The following is a 20,309-nucleotide window of genomic DNA, read 5'->3' on the forward strand; positions in this document are numbered from 1 at the left end:
CATCAAATGACCCTTTTGATGGCTGCATCCTTCGCCTGGCTCGCTCGAGGACAAAGATGCAGTTGCCGAAGGCTGCCGTCGGGCCTTTTTGTGGATTTTTTTTTTGCAATGGCCCGCCCCGAGATCTTGCCTTATGAGGCGTGCAAGTGGCCCCACGTCGGATCGCAACGTGATGACTCGGTAGTGTACTACTTACTATGAGAATGGGCACACATGCGCCCTCTGGCGGCTATACGCATCCATACACCTGTTCCGTGGTTATGTAGCGAGTAGCACATGACAGCAAAGTGCCAGTGTTACGTACAAGATTGCTTCCCCAGATTTGCCATGCGAGACATTGAAGGCCCAAAAGGCGAACCCTTTTGGCACTAGACCAATGGCACAATTGGGCCTGACGGCCGGCGCGGAGTTGCCAAGAACCCTTCTGAGCGCCTGGCGTAACCAAGTGATCTCAAGCTAGGCCTGTTGCTAAACTCGTAGTGGCTCCTGTTGTATATGCAAATAACAGGTTGCGAGAGACATGTAACGTCCCCTTAACATTGTGATCTTCACTGCTAACCCTCAAGGCTGCACGTTGGGCCAGCCAGTCGGTCTCGCCGGTACGGCATTCAATGCTTTTTCCAATACCCCACGCATCAAATACCAGGTACCTACTACGTACTCGCACTATTTTTAAAGGCGCGCTTTGACCGACAAACGCGTCACACGTTCTGGGATGCAATTGGCCGCCTAGTACGGGCATTGCAATTCCGCTTTCACCGAGCGCAACACCCAGGCGAAACATCTTGGCCTTGGATATCTGTCTCGTAACGACGTTTCCCGTTGGCTGAAACCCGTCCGCCGCGGAGATTGGACCACTTAGTCTAACAATGCGATGGTGTAGAGGAGGCCCTTCTCCTGAAATTTGGCCATGTACAACAGCGGGGTACGCAACCAACACTGAGGCAGTGAGGTGCGCGGAGGGCGTGTAAGCCACCAGCTTGCTTCTCTTTTGGTGTCTTGCCCCGTCAACATGAATCACATACCCCTTGGTATCCTCTTTGGGGGAAGCAGGGTGCCGTGTGCTAGTACTGATGCATCGCTAACTCTTCCCACCCCCGCAAAAACCAAATCCGGGCTATATGTCGCTACAAGTTGATATTGATATACCCAACGACAGTCGCAGCGAATGAGGGGATTGCATGTGCTACCGAGGTGACTTCCCCGCCTAGCCCGAAATACCATCGTTCCAGGCAGTAGCATCGACTGGTGGTGGTGGATGATGATGCCCGGTACCTGGCAGAGATCACCGTAGATCTCTTTTTGCGGGCAAGCTGAGCCGGAGTGCGCGAGCCTGTGTAGGTGCGTGCGTGTACGTGTGTATGAGTCTCACTCTCAGCCTTGTGGTACGGTACGCTTGGGACATGGGGCATCCGTCTCAGCCTCAGCAATGGCAGCTGGAAGAGGCGGCAAACCTACCATTTTCCGAACAAAACCACCGAAAAAAAGTTTCAAAGAAGCACGACATGGGGCTGGGGTGAGGGGAGGGGGTTCCCTCCCTTGTCGCACGGGTGTGACTGGGTTCCGTGGAAACTGTTCATGGGCGGCTCCGGATAGAGGTCGTGCCCCGCCTCTCGCCTATGGGGGGTTGGCGGGTTGGCGGGTTGGCCAGCCCAAGCAACTCCAGTTGTCAGCAATCAGCGTTAGAGTTCAAGGGGGGTGGACGCAACCGATATGCGTCCCCGTAAACCCTGATCGTCGCGAACACCTTGGTGCGCCTAGGAGCAGTAGTGTAGCTGACATGATATGCGCCATCAGCCAGAGCTGCCTGCTTACCCTCTATGCATCCTGACTGGCCGACCCAGTCCATGACGATCAGAGAGAGAGAGCCAAGAATCAACGACGACGAGGGCACGCGGTCCTACAGCTGTATTCGATGCAGATCGGACGTTGCATGTGGCGCCCCGTCTAGCAGAGTAGTCTCACACTCTCACAAGCATCCGCACACACCCACATCCACACCCGTCACGCAACACGACGGATCTGCGTCGTCATGCATCACCATGGCTGACCGGCAACTGCGCAAATCCTGTATAGCTGCGCTTGGGGACCGCTGCGCTCGGGGCGTTGGCATCTACTACATGTGCGCCTGCATCTGCGCCGGCCATGATCACTTGCACAGCCTCGCATCGACGTGGGGACTGCATGTGCGATGCTGGTCCAGAATCGCGATCCTAGCACAACCATCCTTCATCTCGAACGTGGGGTCTGACTAGTAATACATTTTGTTGAACTCGTTTACTACGTATCTGGGTATGCATCTACAAGCTTTTGCTCCATGCACTGCGGCTTGCAACTGAGCCTGCGAAAAATATCGCCCTTTGGAATATCGCTACACACAAAATAGAAAGGAAAATAAAAATAAACTCCTCACAGGGCCGAAAACCTATTACCTTTTCCACCCAGTCCATGCATGCCCAAACCCCCAATCATAATGTTTTTCATGCACGTTTCTTCGTCGTAGCCTTCGTACTGCTTGTATCCAGCAAGCTCAACCCAAATCAAATCACAATGTACTCCCCGTCCACGCGATCCATGGCTCTCCTCCATCGGAACGGATGTTGCACTGTGCTAAAAGGCCCGTTTTGCCTTGGCACGTGGGCATCACCATCTGACCACTCGTCGTCCTCGCGCCATACCCGCTCTAGCACTTCTAGCCCGCTGAGGTTGTTGAAGAAGCCGCTCTCGCGTTGAATCTCCACGCATCGTTGTCGTACAACCGCGCGGTGCTCGGGATCAACGCACTCTGTGCCCACGATAAACAGTGGCCACAGGAGAAACTTGTTGACGCAGCTCGTCATGCCAATCTGCGAAATGTGATAGAGCCCTTGCGCTACTAAATTCTGGAAATTCAATGACGATGGTGGGAGCGTTGGCTGCGCAAGGCGCTCAGTGTAGAGCAGTGCTGCATAGCGGAAGCTCTCGCTAATGTGGAGCAACGCAGCTTGCTCTGGAGACATGACAAGCATCGACGATGTTGCGTCGCATGAATTCGAATGCACTTCTCCAGGTGATGGAAACTCCCACTCTTGCAGCCGGATCCGCAGATCGTTCCACTCAGTCCAGAACGCAGAGCGAGGATCGTCGCGAGCCGATGCGAAGGGATCGACATACTCGTTAATAGGCGTGCCCCAACCATTACCGTCCATGTTGTCAAAACTAAAAGAATAAAAATCCTTGACCTTCTTAGGCCGCGGTGACGATGTAGGCGTGTCGTCGTTGTCGCGTACAGGCCGGTTCTGGCTGAGAAGATTGAGCCTTCCAAGCCGAGCAATGAGTTTGAAGAGTCGGCCCTCGCAGCCAGAGTGGTGTTCTAGCGCACCCAGATTGGCACTCAGGTTCATCATGTCAAGCGAGTCACCACGGACCTCAATCTCCCGGTCGTTCACCGCTGCCGTCATGACATCGAACCAAGTGAAGAAGGTCTCAATCCATCCGACAAACTCCGACTGGATGCTCCGGTCGCGCAAGCTCAGAAGCTTCTGCACGCCTGCAAGCTGTGTTTTGAACTTTGTGAAGCCAGAGTCGCAAACATGAAAGAGGCAGAGAATAAGAAGCGTAGCGAGTACAGAATCGTCCTGCGATCCATCAAAGTCGATCAGCTTCTTGTTGAGCAGAGTGATAGAGTTGGCCTTGTAGTGCTTCTCTTCGTCGGTCGCTTCGCCATGCATCTCGCGCAACTCCTTGGTCGTCATTTGTGAGTAGGCGTGATCTGGTATCAGTCGTGTGTCGTGAAGCACGCTAACGCGGCGTCCCTCGATACCCCCGCGCATGCGCATGTTGTTCGTAGCCAAAGCGCCAATGGCATTCTGCAGCTCCTCGTTCTGCATGGCCAAGTGTATTATGTGCATCCGGTAGGGGTTCTGTGGGCTGTCAAAAGCCACCAGCACCGGGCATATAAATCTGTCGTAGTAGTCCAGGAGGAATAGCATCCGCGGGGAAAGAGGCGAAGCGATGGTAAGACTCTGGGGAATAGAAGTGGTGAGCGACAGTACGTCTTGAGACAGGGGGCCAGAGCCATAGGAAGACATACCCTCCGACGGGAGAAAGGAAAAGCCAGGCTGAAATCCATTGAAATTCGAGCTCATCTCTCCCTCGGTAAAAACATCTTGAAAGACAATAGGGCCCATGCTTTGCGGGGCCGTGCTGACTTCGGGATAGTCTTGTAGACTTTGATCCGAGCTTACACTGGAGCTCATGTCATCCCCAGTGGGGAATGAGCGAGGGGCTTCGTTGAGGAAGTAGTTGTCCAGGGAACCCATAGGGGCGTGGTCATATGATGGGTAGCGTGGCATTGAGGGATCTGCAAAGGGGTACTCATCGACTGGGGTGTTTGGGAACTCGCTTGGTGAGGGAAAGTCACTGTCGCTGTAGGTACCCAGGGAGGCGGATGAAGCCGACATGCCGTTGTCTTCAAAAGGAACATGCAGTGTGGTTTGTAACCGTTGGAGGGGACCTCGATGGGGCTGGTGATGCCTGAATTTGGAAGCCTGTGGGTGCAGGAATTCAAACTGGTCTCGATGTTGCTGCATGGGAAAGCCCATTGGCGTAGAGGGGGTGGGAATGGGTATTGGGCTGGTGGGGCTGAAGTATTGGTATTCCTGTGGCGCGGAGTAGATGGGACTGGTAGGACTCCTCGGAGAGTGGGCGCCAAAGTCGATACTGGCTCGGTGGCCAAAGTGATGTTGATCTTGGTGGGAACCTGAGGAGACAGATGAGGTGCTAGTCGAAGCAATGGAGTTCATGCGTTGTGTCTTGGGTTCCTGTGTGGTAGTGGAGGGAGGAGACTTTGCAACGGGCAGGGTCATGCCACGAAGCTTTCCACGGCTAGCTACACCCACGCCCCATGTTAGAGTGGTACGGTAACCAGAGCATTCTTTTCCAATCTCGACGCACTGTCCACAGTAGGGACGGCGTCGATCACACTTGACTTGACGCTTCTTGCAGGCAAAACAGTCTTCGGTGGCTCCAGTGGCAGGAGCTCTTCTTCTTCGCTTCCTTGGAGCAGCAGCAGCGGAGTTGTTGACTGTGGCAGCAGTGGTGGATGTTGTGGTGGAAGTGTTGGTGGTGGTGCCTTGGACTTTGTCTGCCTCAATGGGCTGGGTGGTGGCGGTAGCGGTAGTGGTGGATGGAGAGAGGGCCATGGTGGGATAGGTATAAAAGAGGTGGTGTTATTGCGGTACTCTGCAATGTTGCATCTGCAAAATGTGGAGCGAGTATAGTATAGTGGGAGTGGAAACAGAATAGACAAAGACAGCGAGGGGTGCAGTAATGCTCAATGGAGCATAGAAGAAGCGCGTCACGGTGGGTAAGTATTATTTTGGCCTCGACAGGTCTGGGTAAAGGAAGCTTGGTCCCCGTCTGATAAGGTCAGGGCCCTAGCGGACAGGGCTTTGGCATGCCAAGGGAAGAAGGATGCAAAATGCCGCGGCATAGTGAACGCTAGGATATTAAGACCAGAGGTGGTCATCTCGAGAGCGATGTGCATGAAGGATGTGGCCTGCAGGGAGCAGGCCTGGTGCCCGCATGTTCTGGCAGCGGGCGCAAGGCTTTGGGCAGTGGCAACCCCTACCACACCCCACACCGGGACGGCGAATTGCAGCGACGGGGACAGCCAGGTCGGGTTACATCGTGGAAAAATGGTGGCACCCCGGCAGAAGCTTGACGGAGGATGGCGACAGAGGCCTGCTGCAGGACGGAGAGGGCTGGACGCCACGGAGGATCCACCAATCAGAGCGGCAGCGCCCCCCGATCTGCTACCGGCCGCTAAGGTCGGAGCAGCCAGGGCATGTCAGCCAGTGAGAGAAGACATCGTGCGGACGGGGGATGGTGGTGGTGGAGGTGGAGGGGAGGGGGTGAGGGCAAGGCGTTGAGTGGCCTGGCTGTTGGTGCAGCCGGGTGCTGCACCGCCAGCGCGCTGATAGCGTCAGGTCCAGCGCGGCCACTCGGGCGAATGACCTCGCGCAAGCGCTGTCGCGGAGCCGACCGAGGCCAGCCATCGAGTATGCCGCCGTGTCGAACGAAGACGCATCGAAGCTGTGTGGAAAAGGGCGGGTGGACGAGCAGACGCCGCCCGCGGTGAAGCCTTATGCCAAGCGGGAGGGCGTGAACGGCTGCGCGAGCGTAGGCACTTGGGCTGATGATGGCAGGAGACGAGGCGGCGAGCGAGTGAGGGTGACGAGACGGCCTCTCGTTCGCCTGCTGGCCGACGTGCCGCTCGAGTGGTGCAATTTGAGGCCTGGTGCACGCGAGGGCCCAAAGCGAGATGTGCAATGGCGGGCGCGGATATTGCAATGACATCGAGGACCATGGCGGGCGTGCGGTCGTGTGCATCATGGCATGGTGCAGCGCTGCACGCAATGCCCGGGGGGTGCCATGGAATCATGGTGCCAGTGCAAGTGGCTGTTTGTCCACCTGCTGTCCGCCTGCTGTCTGGCTGTCTGTCTGGCGCTCGTCAGGCTGGCAGGCAATTCAAGGCCCGTTGGCGGTGGCCTTGGCACAAACCGCTCTGGTGGGCCCCGGTCGTGATGAGATGATAACAGCCATCCATGTGCATGCGGGCCTGATGAGAGTGCGATATGACCATCGGCTTTCCGCCCTGCCGCTCTGCCGCCCCCACGGCCACCGCCTCTGCATCCACCAACATCATCATCGTTTTTTGTCACTGTCGTCAAGCACAACCAAAACCCCCCCAAAAAAAACACTGCCGGCCACTGCCACCCCGCTCCCTGCTTACTTTGCGCTGACGTGCTTGGCCCCCCTTGCCCCCCTCTCTATCCTTGATGCTTCACCCTTCACCCATCTCCGTGCAAAACACCGTCGCCCTGGCTCCGGCCCTCGTCCATCCCGCCCGCTGCACGTGTGCCGAAACTCTCTGCTAATAAACAGCGGGGGGTGGCTAGTAGGGCAAAACAACGTCGTCCCGTCTGTTCCCAGATGCCGTTCGCCAGCCTTGTTCGTCAGCGTCAGCGACAGCGAATTGCGTCGTTTGACCGATTACCATGGTCTGCCTCAGGCTAGTCGCACAGCCGGGCACGTGAGCGCCAAGCCACACATGCATCGGCGACATGCGCTCCTTTGGCATGTTGGCTACGCTCCACCACTCAACGATTTGTCTCAGGTAACAAGCAACTCCAGACTCCCATCACCTGCTGGCTTTCCCTCGTGCTAGCCAAGCGATCTCTCACAAACCAGTCGTCGCTAGTCGCCCCTTCTGTGCCTGGCCAAATGTCCCTCGTCAATGCGCCTGCCCACCCAGGCCTCCATACGCGGGGTAGAATATGGGGGGATACGATGCCACAGACCGCGTTTGCCCACTTGACCTGGGCGGGTCTGCTCTGCTACACTATCTGCTGTATCTTTGCTCACTGCCTCTGACGGCGCGCCTAGCGCTGTCTGCCCCGGTTTGCCCGCCTGTCGCCCCTTCACACAATTATGTACATACATATGTACACATGTACTCTATGTACCTAGTATGCACACAACTACATTCCTACGGCTGGGTGCCCACTACTCCTAGTCGGCCCATTGATTCCACGCCACGCCGTCACTCTAGATCTTGCAGCTCCAATGCCTGGCTGTTGGAATGACCAGATACGCTGGCAGGACAGTCCCGGGCTACCGTGTTGCCAAAGACCGCTTGCCACCAGCAACTTGAAACCTAAAATGCTTGGGGGTCGGAGCGCGTCCGTAGCCTGCAACTAGACAAAATGTACCAACTTGTGGGACTAGACTCGTACCGAGCGGGTCACGGTCACCTATTTACAATTCTAATCTCCGCCGAAACAATTCTCCCGGCGCCGTTCACAATCCTAACATTTCGCTTCCCACCGCCAGGTTTGTTTGCACTACGCCCGGTCCGACAACAGACCCTTCAAACAGCTACACAATCATACGCCAGCCGAGGCTGACTCGGCTGAGAGATGCTCCCGTGCTCTGTTAAGCATGATGATCAGCATCCCCATCGCCATAGTGGTCCTCTGGTGGGAACGGGCAGCATACTAAGCGCAGGATCTTGAACAACCGGCGGCTACAGTAAGAAAGTCAGCCAAAGCTCCGAGGAGCCCTCTATTCTGTTTGTCCACATGCTTCCTAAGCTAGCGGAAAACACCATCGATGGGGCCCACTGCAACTGGGCCATGGGCTCCAGCCGCAGTCCTGTCCCAGGGCTGAGTGCTTTCGGCTGCCGAGAATGCGCATAAGCACATGCGACAAGCTGTCGAAGCGACATACGACTATGTACTAGTAGCAGGGCCAGTCTATTAGCCAGGGTCTGACATACTTACATATGTACCTACTTAAGTACTTGGGCGTGATGATCCGCTAGACAGATGCATATGTATGGCTCGTAAAGGGACTATTGGACACGGCTGATGGCGCTGCAGGTAGTTTCGGCGACTAGCTCAGAGCGCTCTAGCTCCGCCCACCATGCACAGGTAATTTCGACTTCAAAGCGTTCAAGGCTTCGTGTTTTGTGGAAACAGCAATGTCGCCATCGACTGTGTAGTGTGAGCAGGCGGTAGACAGTGGGGACAATTTGGCCAGACGAACTTGTTCAGGTCAAGACGGAGCCCTTGGTCTCCGCAAATTATGCCTTTACACGCAATTTGAGCCCAGCGATGCATCTCAACGATGCAGTTGAAGGAGAACGAGAATATGATAATACACAGTGGACGGAATTGTCTATAGCTGCAGTCTGTCAACACGTCAGGCTGCATGGCGCCAGTGGGTTCGGCGGCGGCAATCCATGACACATTGCATGTGTGCATATACACAGACGCTGCAAGGCCGTGGGCCGTGGGCTTCGCAGATGCTCCTTGCCATGGTAGCCATGTGCAACTTCTCCAGGAAGCTTTGGAGGACATGGGGCAAAGGGACTTGGGAGAGGGACACATGGTCCATGCGCAAGCTCGCTCCACCTCGCCTCGGTGAAAGCATCCCCGCAAACATCAACCCCACAAACAGTTTAACAGCTATGCACGTCATTGCATCGTTTTTTGCCTGACCCAATACAAGTGTCGACACCTCGCCGTTGCTCTCATGTCTGCCAAATTTCTCTGCCTCCGCTCTGCGCGTCTTGCCGCGCGCTATCCGTGTCATCGACGAGCCTTTGCCTCAGCCGCCTCTAGCCGCGCCGACCACGTTCGCATTGTAGAAGTTGGGCCACGCGATGGATTACAGAATGAGAAGCAGACGGTGCCGCTGGCTACAAAGATAGACTTGGTAGAGAGGCTGGCAAAGACCGGGTTGACAACCATCGAAGCCGGCTCTTTCGTTGCGCCAAAATGGGTGCCGCAGGTGAGAGAGAAGCGTCTTGAAAATCCCTCGAGCTTTACTGACCGCGAAGCCAGATGGCCAATTCAGCAGAGATATTCGAACATGTCCTTTCTCATCCCCCTCCCTCGCCTCAACCAATCACATACCAATGGCTTCTGCCAAACGTAAAAGGACTCGACAACTTCCTCTCTACCTGGCAATCCAAATCCCAGCCTGGCCAAGATGCATACTCGACGCCCCCGCCTTCCCCAGGACCGAATGATGGATCAGTTTCGAACGCATCCTCTCAGGCTGAAGCATCAAGTTCGCCGTCATCACCTAGACACGAAGTCTCAATCTTCACAGCGGCGACCGAGTCCTTTTCCCAGAAGAATACAAATTGCTCCATAGCAGAATCCCTGAAGCGCTTTGAGCCAATCATGTCCAAAGCAAAGGAAATGAACCTAAATGTGCGCGCGTACATTTCGGTTGCACTGGGTTGCCCATATGAAGGTCCGAACGTCGATCCCCACAAAGTGGCAGAGCTGGCTGTGAGTCTACTTGAGATGGGCGCCGACGAGATCTCTGTAGGAGATACTACGGGCATGGGTACTGCGCCTAAGACGATGGAGCTTCTGAAAACACTAAACGCTGCTGGCATCGACAAAAACGATCTTGCACTTCATTTCCACGATACATACGGTCAAGCGCTAGTCAACTCGGTCGTAGCTCTTGAGCATGGAATTCGCACCTTTGATGCGGCAGTGGGTGGTCTTGGAGGTTGTCCATATAGCCCCGGTGCAACTGGAAATGTGGCGACGGAAGATCTTGTTCACTGCCTCCATAGCTTGGGAGCCAATACTGGTGTGGATATTGAGAAGCTCGCAGAAGTAGGCCAATGGATTTCTCAAGAGTTGGGAAGACCGAATGAAAGTAGAGCTGGCAAGGCGACCTTGGCTAAGTTACGGAGAGTAGCGTAAAAATTTGAGCATATTAGATGAATGTAGAAAAGATCTTGTTTCCACTAAGCCATGTCTATCATTTCTTCCTGCAAACCGTTTGGGATATGAGTCGTCTCATCTCATGATTATATAAGATCTGTGCTCTTTTATGCAATGGAGGGCAGGGCCTAAGCATATCTATACCAACCGAAACACGGCCTGCTGTATTTCTCTTTGGAGAATTAGCAAGCCAGTATGCTAGTCGTGAATAATATATGAACCCTGAAAGCGATATATACGCCCTGCGATTCCAAGCACTAAACTTAACAGAGAACAGATAAGCTGACAACACTGATCCAAAAGGATATGTGTATACTCAACAGTTGACCTAGCCGTGAAGAAGTAGTCATGAACAAACACGATTGCATCATAATAGATCTCGATGCGTTGCCTTTGGTTTCTACCGTGACTCTACCCATTTCTCTTAAAGATGAATATCACTCAAGGTTCCTCCCTTGCGATGGAAAATCGCCAGTTACTGCACAGCTTTATTGCTCACATCTAAACATGTACACGCAGTATTTCTGCGTCGTCCTTTTGTGCTGGGTTTGCGATGATGAATAGAGCCGGTATCCGACAGTGTATTAGCACTACCTTGTACGCTCTCATATGTCCAAAGTTAAAATGGACTAAATAGCTGTAAAAATATCTCGCTGTGAGATTGTTTCCATGCTTTTCGTGTTCTTGTCAGTTGGTGTGCATAGCAGGTGGGTTTGATATTTCCTCGAGGTACTAGGAATCTCCGCAGCAGCATGGAAGAAGGGAAAGCACAAGGGGGTGTTGAGAACTTTGCAGACGAAAGTGAGATAGATTGTCTTTTTTTTTGAGTAATCGCGCGTTTGGTAGGAGAGAGACGTAGTGTGTTTATGTGTTAGCGTATTGCATAAGTATTTGCTGTGACAGTAACCTGTGGGATATGTTTTAATGAAATACGTATTGTTGATAGGTTAGCTAAAATATAATTTAGGGTGAATGAGAGGGTACATCACTTGACTGAGCATGAACGACGCCTTAACTAATAGAAGAGGCACTCTGGTTGGTAAACATACGACCCCGTTTTTTTTGAGATATTTCGCTAAGCGAAGCCTACATACTGATATCTATACGTTTGTGGCATGTGATAGCTGCTCTTCACTCAAAAATGCATCTACAATTTCCTTTGCATCTATGCAACGAAAATAGTCCATGCAACACATCCCATACGATCGCATGAACGCGTCAATGTTGTCATAGTGAGTCTCGATCCATTCAAGCTGTTCACTAGTGAACTCTGCACGGTCCCAAAAATCAGCGTCAGATTCTTCTTCGTCATCGGATTCTTCTTCGTTCGCACTTTCTCCATCAAGACCTTCTTCATGCATGAGTTCCCGCAGTATCAATCTGCCCTTTTCCCGGTCCTCGTCTTCGTAGATATCTAGACCATGGTTGATAAGGAAAGTGAACTCATCGTCCCAGTTACTCTCGAGGAACCTTTTCTCGGCCTTTTTGTACGGCGGATTGGTGTCTATGGCCGGCGAACTGGCGCCAGTGGAGCTTGCTGATTCTGATTCCAGATAGTCGACATAATACCCGGCTTGATGCTCCAGCCATCTTTGCTCTTCACTGGGTTCCCAATAACATTTTTGCTCTTCACTGTGTACCCAATAACAGCTGATCAAGTACATTCCGTTCTTTCGAAGTACATGCGGGCCCAGTTTCGGACCTTCAGGCCGGTTTCTGAGTCTGATACTGTATAGTGGTACATGCCGGTTAAAGTACGCAATGTTCTTGCCCTAGCTGTCTTTGATCGTTCACTTTGACTTTTTGCTAAAACAACTTTGTACATCATAGCCATCGGAGATCAAATTTGAACTTCCAATGATGTTGCAGATGAAATCGGGCACATGCAAGACCTGCTTCAGATGCAGATAACCGTAGCCAGATACACCATGCCGGCTTGGCGTGCGTTTGGTTGGAATCTCCACAGTACCAACTCCTAACACAGGTAGATATCTAGGGGAACAGAACAGAGAAGATTTGATCTGAGAAGTAAAATGAGTGTAAGTCTTGAACCAGCCTCGATCTTTCGCCACGCTGGTTAGTGTTAGTAGCACGCTTACCTAAGTGGCCGGCCTATGCTCTACTCACTGGACATTGGAGTTATTCAGGAAGACCCAGTCTGGGCAAATTGGCGTGTTGTCATTAGTAGCCATGTTTATGCGTACAACTCCCAATAAGAGGTATGTTAGTGAGGAGTACGTGGGCAAGTGTCAAGATGACCCAAACAAAGCAAACCCATGCAGGGTCACACATGACGTGACGTAAGGGCCCGTCTAGGGAAAGATTGAACGATTGCGTAGTCGGTCGAGCGCCATTGATAATGTGTAGATTAAGTATTGTAATTAAATGCCTTCTAGTCTTTTTGGAACTTACCACTCGTTGGATATCGCCGATTCAATACAGAAACCTGGTGTTGTGTGTTACAGACAAACATAATGATCATGGCCCATAAGTGGCGCTGAAGAAAGGTAAAGTTTTGGCTTTATGATGCTCTCCCTTTTCCCTATTGTAAGTGCCAACTACTCTCTCTCCTCTGGCGGTGACTCTGGTCTCCGTTACATGACTAGGTGCTATCTCAAGACAAATATACCTAACATCTTTGCATACTATGTCAGATTTATTACTTAACAGATTGTAGAGGGTGGAATAAGTGCTGTCAAGTAGGGTGGTAATACGGGATACTGACTGTATAACGACATGCGAATTCTAGGGATGGCTAGATAACGGATAAAGTGCAAGGATGTCAGATCTGAAGATTTAATTTAAAAGAAACACTTGAGAGACCTGCGTTCTTACTTTCTTTCTGGGCATTTGGGTGATTAAGGGATCAGATGGCGTTCCCTTGTTTCACAGCGACCGAATGCTTCAAAATTGCGTTTTGTATTCAATTCCGCGTTCATAGTGTTGAAAATCGTCCGAGAGACTGGGTTAGTTTTCAGCAATTTGAGATAGGCATTATTACATCTTGGAGACGTAAGATCGCATGATGAAAAGCCGATTTTGGCATCTTCATTTCTTAGAATATCCATGTCCAAGTTAAGCTGTAGGTAGGGAATTACCAGCATACCAAAACTCATGGGGATATTTTTTCCAAAGAAATATCTCAAGGGGGAACTCTGGGCCGATTTTTATTGTTGCTAAGCTTTGTTTAATGAAGACCTTGCACTAATAAGTACCTAGAACTTATCTGGCAAAATCGATGCAAAATATCGAATGGGGTCTAAGAAGAGAGATTCGTAGTGTTGTCAAAAAGGTGTATACAGCGTTGAGAGTATTTGAATAGTGGGGATGCATTTGTTTAAATGTGAGCCTCTGGAACCATTCATTTGATTTCGGAGGATAGGGTGTTGTGATATGATTGATTGATGCTAGGTACTTGACTGGTGCTGCTACCACTTACTTCGATAAGTGTTGTAAGTGTATGCTATAGGAATGTTGCAGTTCGTTGTTGCATCGCATGAAAAATGTCAAATGCTTTTTTTTTCCTGTTGAGAGATTTAGAGTGCTAATCAGTGTGGGTTTCTTGCTTTAAAACCTTATTGATAGCTTAGAAAATATGTCCTCTAAGTGCTGATAAGCTTCATAAAAGAGGCAGAAAATAGCCACGATTAGGCGAGTAGTTCGAAAGATTTGGCCCAATATTAGAAAATGAGATTTAGTGACATGATGGCTCATCTTCATGATCTCCACTTTAGCACAAATCATGGTCTACCAAGACACTATCGAGGTCAGCATAAAGAGATACAGAAGATGACAATATCTAAGCTTCACCGCGGCTACCCTATTAAATAACTAGGTGGTGCGATATCAGCCAATTCTCGACTATACCAAAGACGTATAGCAAATGGGACTGGTATTGCTTGAACTAGCCTCTAGCTTTGAAAACAATCGAGTCTGAATGGCGGGAAGAGCATGGACTACTATTTTACACGGAAAATAAGTATCGCAGTCTACCATGGAGTGGAGGGAATGAATATGGAGGATTTTCCTACGATGGTCCACGTGAAATTGGTCGGCCATGATGCAGGCGGAGATGTATGGTTGAAGCTACTGCTCATGACCTGATCTTGCATGACACTACCATGCATCGTTGCCTTTGTGATCATACTACGACGGTACCTGATTAGTTGGTGCAAAATTGTTGAAACGCTAAAATTCAACGCAGTTGGTAATTTGCGATTGGTGTGTTGTGGGTGGGTCGAATACCAATGCTGCACAGCGTGAATGCTTCATCTGCTCAACTTGACATTGCATATGTGTAATGCACAAAAGGGCCGCAACTGTCAAAGGTTGATTTACACCGCTTCAGTGGACGCACAACATCTTGAGTCGCTGCAGCAGTGCCTGGCGAGGCTAGCTCGGTGTGCTGGCACAGCAGCCCTCTGGCGCAGAATATTTGGCGCGGATCGGCCGTGCGTGTGACGACACGGGCAGCCTCGAGGGGTTTGATACTGGCCAGCAAGATGTCTAGGTTCGCGTTAAGGTTTGGTAGCCAAGTGCGCCTCGGAGCAATCACAAAGATTGGTGCAAACATGATGGGGAGGGTGGCCAGCGTCACGACGCAGCGTGGGAATTGTTTGGTACGGTATGTATGACAACAGTTCGCATGGCGCTTGCGGGTCGAAAGACGTCGATCACCGCATGGTTGGCGGATGAATCGGCGCACAATGAAAAAGTAGCTCGCATGCATAGAAGGGTTGCGACATGGTGATATCAGCCTGCGGACTACAGTGTCGAGACGGGTTGGGCACTTGAGTGGGATGACGGGTGGCTGCATGCAGGGGCATCAGCCTGCATTACCTCAGCTGCGAAAGTGTGGCTTTGTGGCGCCGCCATCTTGGGGTTTGTCGAGTGTCCAGGAACAGTCAACGGAGAGCTACTCGAGACACGCAGTGGTCCCTGAGCCTGAGCAAGTGACGTTAGGGGTAGCAAAAACAGGATGATAGCAAGCGCAGACTCGGCACCGTGGCTAGACTCTCTTGTCGGGTCGACTTTTTGACCACCATGACGTTGGTTGGGCGGGACGAAAGAGAAAAGCAGGGTTCAATCTAGGCGTGGCTTGGAGTGACGCACGGGCTCCGCGATCGACATGACTTATGTCCTTACAAGGCAGCCCAGCATGGCGGTGCGCTCCATCACGTGACACCTCATACTCGGACTGCGTCATCGCCAGACTGATCTTCAAGACACAGATAAATCCTTTCGCCCTGATGCCCTACTTGGCCTAATCCCTCATCCTCACACACCCTGCATATTACACCTACACCCTAAAAAAACGCTCGCCCTTTGCTTCTCCACACCCGACAACCGCAACCATGGGCTTCGGTGGTGCTGCATTGAAGTTTGGCTCGACCGCCATCTATGCTCTCGAGTTCTGCTGCGCTGCAATCATCCTTGGCATTTACAGCTACTTCCTGTCTGTACAGGCTGACCGCGATGTCAACATTCCAGTCTGGCAACAGGCCGTCACTGGTCTTTCCGGTGCTGTCGTCCTTTACGCCATCTTTGCTGTCTTGTTGACTTGCTGCATTGGCGGAAAGGTAAGAATCTTAAACTCCATCATTTAAGACGATATACTGACTCTTGGGTAGACAATTTTTGCTATGCTTGCAATTCTCTTCAACCTCCTCTGCTGCGGTGCCATGATTGCCATCGCTGTTCTGACCCGTGATGGCGCACACAGCTGCTCTGGCAACGTAAAGACCCCTCTTGGCAACGGTCCTGCACGCTCAAAGCAAGGCTTTGGCTCCAACGGCCAGGGCAACCAGATCACCTACTCTGCTTCTCTGGGCACCACTTGCAGGCTCAACACTGCCTGCTTTGCCGTCGCCATTATCGGTGCTTTCCTCTTTTTGCTCAGCGCCCTCCTCCAGGTAGCCCTCATGCGCCACCACAAGAAGGAAAAGCGCTTCGGTCCTGGCCCTTCCAACGGCTACACCAAGGGCTCCGGCATGAAGTTCTGGCAGCGCAGGAAGGCCAACAGGACCACTGGCAGCCGTGACCCTGAGGTTGCTGCCGTACCTGCTGCCACTGGTGGACTTGCTGCTCCTAATGGTACCCACGACTACCGCCCTAGCCACGATACCGCCTACACTGGCTCAACCGTCGCATCTCCTAACGCCGGCTATGACAGCCATAAGCCTGTTGGCTCCGGTTACCACACCGCCCCTGCTGGAAACTACGCTATCAACGGTAACACCACCACCTACGGAAACACAGCTACCAACTACTAAGCGAAACAAATACATCAAATACTAGTCAATGTGCTCTCCAGCGCAAAATTTCCTTAACTGTACTTAACGACTTTGACGCATTACACTATACCACACGCAGGCGGAGACTGGATTGGAATGCATGGCGGCAGAATGCGACAGCCGATGTAAACTTGTACGATAGGGTGATACGAAATCTAATAATTAATGACAATATCCAAACAACGATGCCATGCTTTCTGTTATGACAATGATATTGAAAAACTAAGAACCAATGCATTTGCACAAACCGTAACTAACGGTGAGATATTATTCTTGAGTGCTTCGATTCTTTTACCCAATCCTTGAGTTTTCACATTGGTATTCAGCAAAGTATTTTATAATATCTCGGTCCTCATTTTTCGAGCTCGAAAACGATACACGATATTTGGTCTGCACGGTGTTCATCCGGTGGATTGTCGGAGCCACTCAGCGCGTGGCTGAATAATCCAATTAACGTCATACTTTGTTTCGCCCGAGTTCGCGAAACTTTCCGTCTCCCATCTCCGCACCCTACCATTGCGACAACACACACTATCTGCTACATACAACACCGGGATTTCTTCCTAGAAATGACCTCAAGTACGATCCCTCGCTCCGCTCTGCGCGCTCTTTCGCGCGCTGCGCCTTTGCGAAGCTCAGCACCACGCATTGCCACAAGATGCATGCACCAACGATCATCGCCCATCACAACCTCACAGCTTCAACATAGGCCAACAGCGCAACAATGGAAACAGAAAGTAGCTGCGCCTTCCACGGTCGTTGCACGTCGAACAATGTTCATCCAAACCGAGCCAACGCCAAACGCTGATGTATGCATGTCCCATCTAGTTTCAATATCGCTCTCCTACTAACAGCTACCAGGCATTGAAATTCAATCCCAACCAGCGAGTTCTCCCTGAAACGATATCGTCGCCTTTTCTCGAATACCTAAACCCGCGCTCGACTCTTGCACCACCACATCCTTCCCCGCTCGCAGCTCAACTACTCAACATTGATGGCGTAACGAGCGTCTTCTTTGGCGCAGATTACATCACCGTAACAAAAGACTCGGCCACACCATGGAGTCACATCAAGCCTGAGGTATTCTCCATAATCACTGAATTCATGACATCTGGATCACCAATTGTCAACACCGTGGCTGCGAAAGCCGGAGAACAAGGTCAAGGTGGCCAAGAAGCCGACAGTCTGGCCTACGATGAGAATGATGACGAAGTAGTTGGTATGATCAAGGAGCTGCTCGAGACACGTGTCCGCCCCGCGATCCAAGAAGATGGTGGTGACATTGAATTCCGGGGCTTCAACGATGGCCAGGTTCTTCTGAAGCTGCGCGGTGCGTGCCGGACTTGCGATTCGAGTACAGTAACGCTGAAGAACGGAATCGAGAGCATGTTGATGCATTACATTGAAGAAGTCAAGGGGGTACAGCAGGTCCTGGACCAAGAGGAAGAGATAGCAATGAAGGAGTTTGCCAAGTTTGAGGAGAAGTTGAAGCAGCAAAAGGGCGAGGATGCAGTCAAAGGCACGGTTGGCAAGGGCAGTTTGGATTATGTCGAGTAAACTGGCGTGTAAAGAGGGGGAGATGATGAGAGTTGATGTTCAAGCGATACCAAACCATTCATTTTGGATTCTTGGAACTACAAGTATATGTCTATAACACAAGCCGTATGCACCAATATGTAACATATCCAAGATTTGGGTTGACATTGTGTGATTGGGTATTATCAAGTTGCGAGGAGTAGCATGAATCGAGAATAGAGTAATAAGACAGTGAGAGTAAGTGTAGTTACTAATTGGCCGAGAGTAAGAGACCCATTGAAAAAAACAATTTAGTAATAACAGGCAGAGAAGAGATGCGGGAAAAAGGAAAAAGGAAAAAGGAAATCCAAACGTCAGCAGTGGGGTATCCAACGTACGCTCATGCAGATGGACTTAAAAAGAAAAGCGAGAAAAAAAAGAAATGGCGCCAACATCCATCAATCATATCCTAGCCCCCAGACATACTCTGAGCCGCAATCGTCATAAACCATTCGTAAGCCCCATCATTCACACACACACACACCTCCATTACCCAACCTTCATTCCACCATTACCGACGAAAACAACGAAAGCAAAGAAAAAAAAAGTGATTGAGAGAAAGAAGAAAGAAACTTTCAGAGAAGGAAAAGAAAACTTCGTACCAAGTGACAGCCATAAATCTCATCCCACATCATCGTCGTCGTCGTTATCATCAATCGATCAATCAATCATTCTTCAAGCAACAACTCGGACATGGCATCTAGCGCCTCGCCAATCGAAGCCCAGAAGCTGCGTCTCGGGGGCGAACGTATAATGGTAATTAGACGGCGCTTGGTCTGGCGTATAACAGGAGGAGTAGCAGCAGCAGGACGAGGGGTGCGGTAAGCATCATCATTGCCATCATTATTGCCTTCTGCGGTGAGGTTGTATACAGCGCTGCGGACGAGTTTGGTATATTCGTTGTGGATTTCCTGGGATACGTCTTGATTGTTGTTGTTGTTGTAGTCGTCGTCGTTGACGAGGGTCTGCCAGCTGTCCATCATGCCGAATTTTCTGGTTGTAGAGTCGTCTTTGTGGTCGGTGTCGTTGGCACCACTACCGAGTTCTTCTTTTCTTCTTCGGTCTCGTGCTGGTAAGTTGTGTTCGGGTTCATCCAAGTCTACGATCTTTGCGATTTTGAAGTCTTTCTCACCGCTGCCAGTTTCAGCGCCGGTAGTGCCACCACCACTCCTTTCGAGCTCCTCGCGCATGCTTTGACGGACGGTCTTCATCTGTTTACGCAAATCGTTGATGACGTCTAGCTGGATGCTATTTAGTGTCTTGACTTCATCCAGGCGCTTCCGCAGCTCGTCGACATATTTTTGTACGCTGTTGACATAGTTTCCCACTTCTGCAACATACGACTGGTGGTATAGCCTTTTCGCTTCAGCGAGATCATCTTTGCCGTCGTCCGCGTGCATGATACCAGCTCCCTGGTCGAAATGGGAAGGATACTGTGCACCCGTTTCTCTCTCATACGATTCCGGAGCCGAAAGACGCATGGCCATGGCCTCAAATTGCCCTACAATATATTCCATCTGATCTTCATCTGGCTGCTGCGACTGGATCAAATCCTCAAACTGCACAATACAGGCGGACAAGGCATCCTGAACAGGCGATAGAGCGGGATCTGAATAGTCGTCCCATGGTGGAGGAGAAGTAGGGATATCAGTGTGTCGACGCAATATTTGGGAGCTATCAGGCGTGTAGGGGTAGCGTGGCATGCCCCTTGGCTGTGAATATGGCTCGTCGAAACGGTACTGTTTTTTGGGCGTATACGGAAGTGGTTCGGTAAGACGGGAACTGAATTTCGGCCGTGATGCCGTGAACGGGGTTCTTGGACTATAGGTTTCAGTGGCCCACGAGGGTTGTTCGTGCCCACGGTCAGCATCGTTTGGCCAACGCTGCTCTTTTCTAGAATACCGCGAGAGTGAGTTTCCATATAGCTTGAGATGGCTTGGGCGAGTGCGAGCATATGGTCGGTCTTCGATCTCTGGCGGTGTCCATGGCCGCTCCAGGCTGCGTGGGATTTCCATGGCGCTGTCGCAACGGCGCGAGGGCCGCATACTTCTCTTGTACTCCGCAATAAATCTGCGCAACTTTCCTGATACTCCCGAGAATGCTGCCAGCCAAAAAGTGCGATGTGCGGTGAAACGTGAAACTCAGA

The 20,309-nt window shown here is 51.4% G+C and overlaps 6 protein-coding genes across 6 annotated transcripts; 3 read left to right on the forward strand and 3 right to left on the reverse strand.

The window, feature by feature from the left end:
• Positions 1–2,212: 2,212 nt before the first annotated feature.
• COCSADRAFT_130904 (uncharacterized protein) lies at positions 2,213–5,532 on the reverse strand. Its single transcript, XM_007696476.1, has one exon. The coding sequence runs from the start codon at positions 5,181–5,183 to the stop codon at positions 2,541–2,543; it is 2,643 nt and encodes an 880-aa protein (XP_007694666.1). The 5' UTR covers positions 5,184–5,532; the 3' UTR covers positions 2,213–2,540.
• A 3,447-nt stretch (positions 5,533–8,979) lies between these two features.
• On the forward strand, positions 8,980–10,330 carry COCSADRAFT_177087 (uncharacterized protein). The gene is made up of 2 exons (XM_007696477.1): positions 8,980–9,336; positions 9,390–10,330. Exons 1-2 carry the CDS (start codon positions 9,079–9,081, stop codon positions 10,272–10,274), a joined length of 1,143 nt encoding a protein of 380 aa, XP_007694667.1. The 5' UTR covers positions 8,980–9,078; the 3' UTR covers positions 10,275–10,330.
• Positions 10,331–11,395: 1,065 nt separating this feature from the next.
• Positions 11,396–12,507, reverse strand: COCSADRAFT_341187 (uncharacterized protein; the record flags this gene model as incomplete). Its single annotated transcript, XM_007696478.1, has 3 exons — positions 12,423–12,507; positions 12,119–12,368; positions 11,396–12,067 (listed from the first exon to the last, which is right to left on the reverse strand). The coding sequence occupies exons 1-3, from the start codon at positions 12,485–12,487 to the stop codon at positions 11,396–11,398; spliced, it is 987 nt and encodes a 328-aa protein (XP_007694668.1). The 5' UTR covers positions 12,488–12,507.
• A 3,018-nt stretch (positions 12,508–15,525) lies between these two features.
• Positions 15,526–16,774, forward strand: COCSADRAFT_32047 (uncharacterized protein). Its single transcript, XM_007695994.1, has 2 exons — positions 15,526–15,874; positions 15,926–16,774. The coding sequence occupies exons 1-2, from the start codon at positions 15,650–15,652 to the stop codon at positions 16,565–16,567; spliced, it is 867 nt and encodes a 288-aa protein (XP_007694184.1). The 5' UTR covers positions 15,526–15,649; the 3' UTR covers positions 16,568–16,774.
• A 383-nt stretch (positions 16,775–17,157) lies between these two features.
• COCSADRAFT_77790 (uncharacterized protein) lies at positions 17,158–18,145 on the forward strand (the record flags this gene model as incomplete). The annotated part of the gene is made up of 2 exons (XM_007696479.1): positions 17,158–17,397; positions 17,450–18,145. 2 exons carry the CDS (start codon positions 17,158–17,160, stop codon positions 18,143–18,145), a joined length of 936 nt encoding a protein of 311 aa, XP_007694669.1.
• Positions 18,146–18,831: 686 nt separating this feature from the next.
• On the reverse strand, positions 18,832–20,178 carry COCSADRAFT_21537 (uncharacterized protein; the record flags this gene model as incomplete). The annotated part of the gene is made up of 1 exon (XM_007695872.1): positions 18,832–20,178. One exon carries the CDS (start codon positions 20,176–20,178, stop codon positions 18,832–18,834), a length of 1,347 nt encoding a protein of 448 aa, XP_007694062.1.
• Between the last annotated feature and the right edge of the window lie 131 nt (positions 20,179–20,309).

This window comes from Bipolaris sorokiniana (genome assembly GCF_000338995.1).
Source record: "Bipolaris sorokiniana ND90Pr unplaced genomic scaffold COCSAscaffold_1, whole genome shotgun sequence".
NCBI classification, from domain to species: domain Eukaryota; kingdom Fungi; phylum Ascomycota; class Dothideomycetes; order Pleosporales; family Pleosporaceae; genus Bipolaris; species Bipolaris sorokiniana.

Excerpts from the sequence above, each read along its gene's own strand:
- COCSADRAFT_130904 (XM_007696476.1), bottom strand. The coding sequence starts at position 5,183 with ATGGCCCTCTCTCCATCCACCACTACCGCTACCGCCACCACCCAGCCC.
- COCSADRAFT_177087 (XM_007696477.1), top strand. The coding sequence starts at position 9,079 with ATGTCTGCCAAATTTCTCTGCCTCCGCTCTGCGCGTCTTGCCGCGCGC. Across the intron at positions 9,337-9,389 it reads CGCCAAAATGGGTGCCGCAG|ATGGCCAATTCAGCAGAGAT; the intron begins GTGAGAGAGAAG and ends CCGCGAAGCCAG.
- COCSADRAFT_32047 (XM_007695994.1), top strand. The coding sequence starts at position 15,650 with ATGGGCTTCGGTGGTGCTGCATTGAAGTTTGGCTCGACCGCCATCTAT. Across the intron at positions 15,875-15,925 it reads CTTGCTGCATTGGCGGAAAG|ACAATTTTTGCTATGCTTGC; the intron begins GTAAGAATCTTA and ends ACTCTTGGGTAG.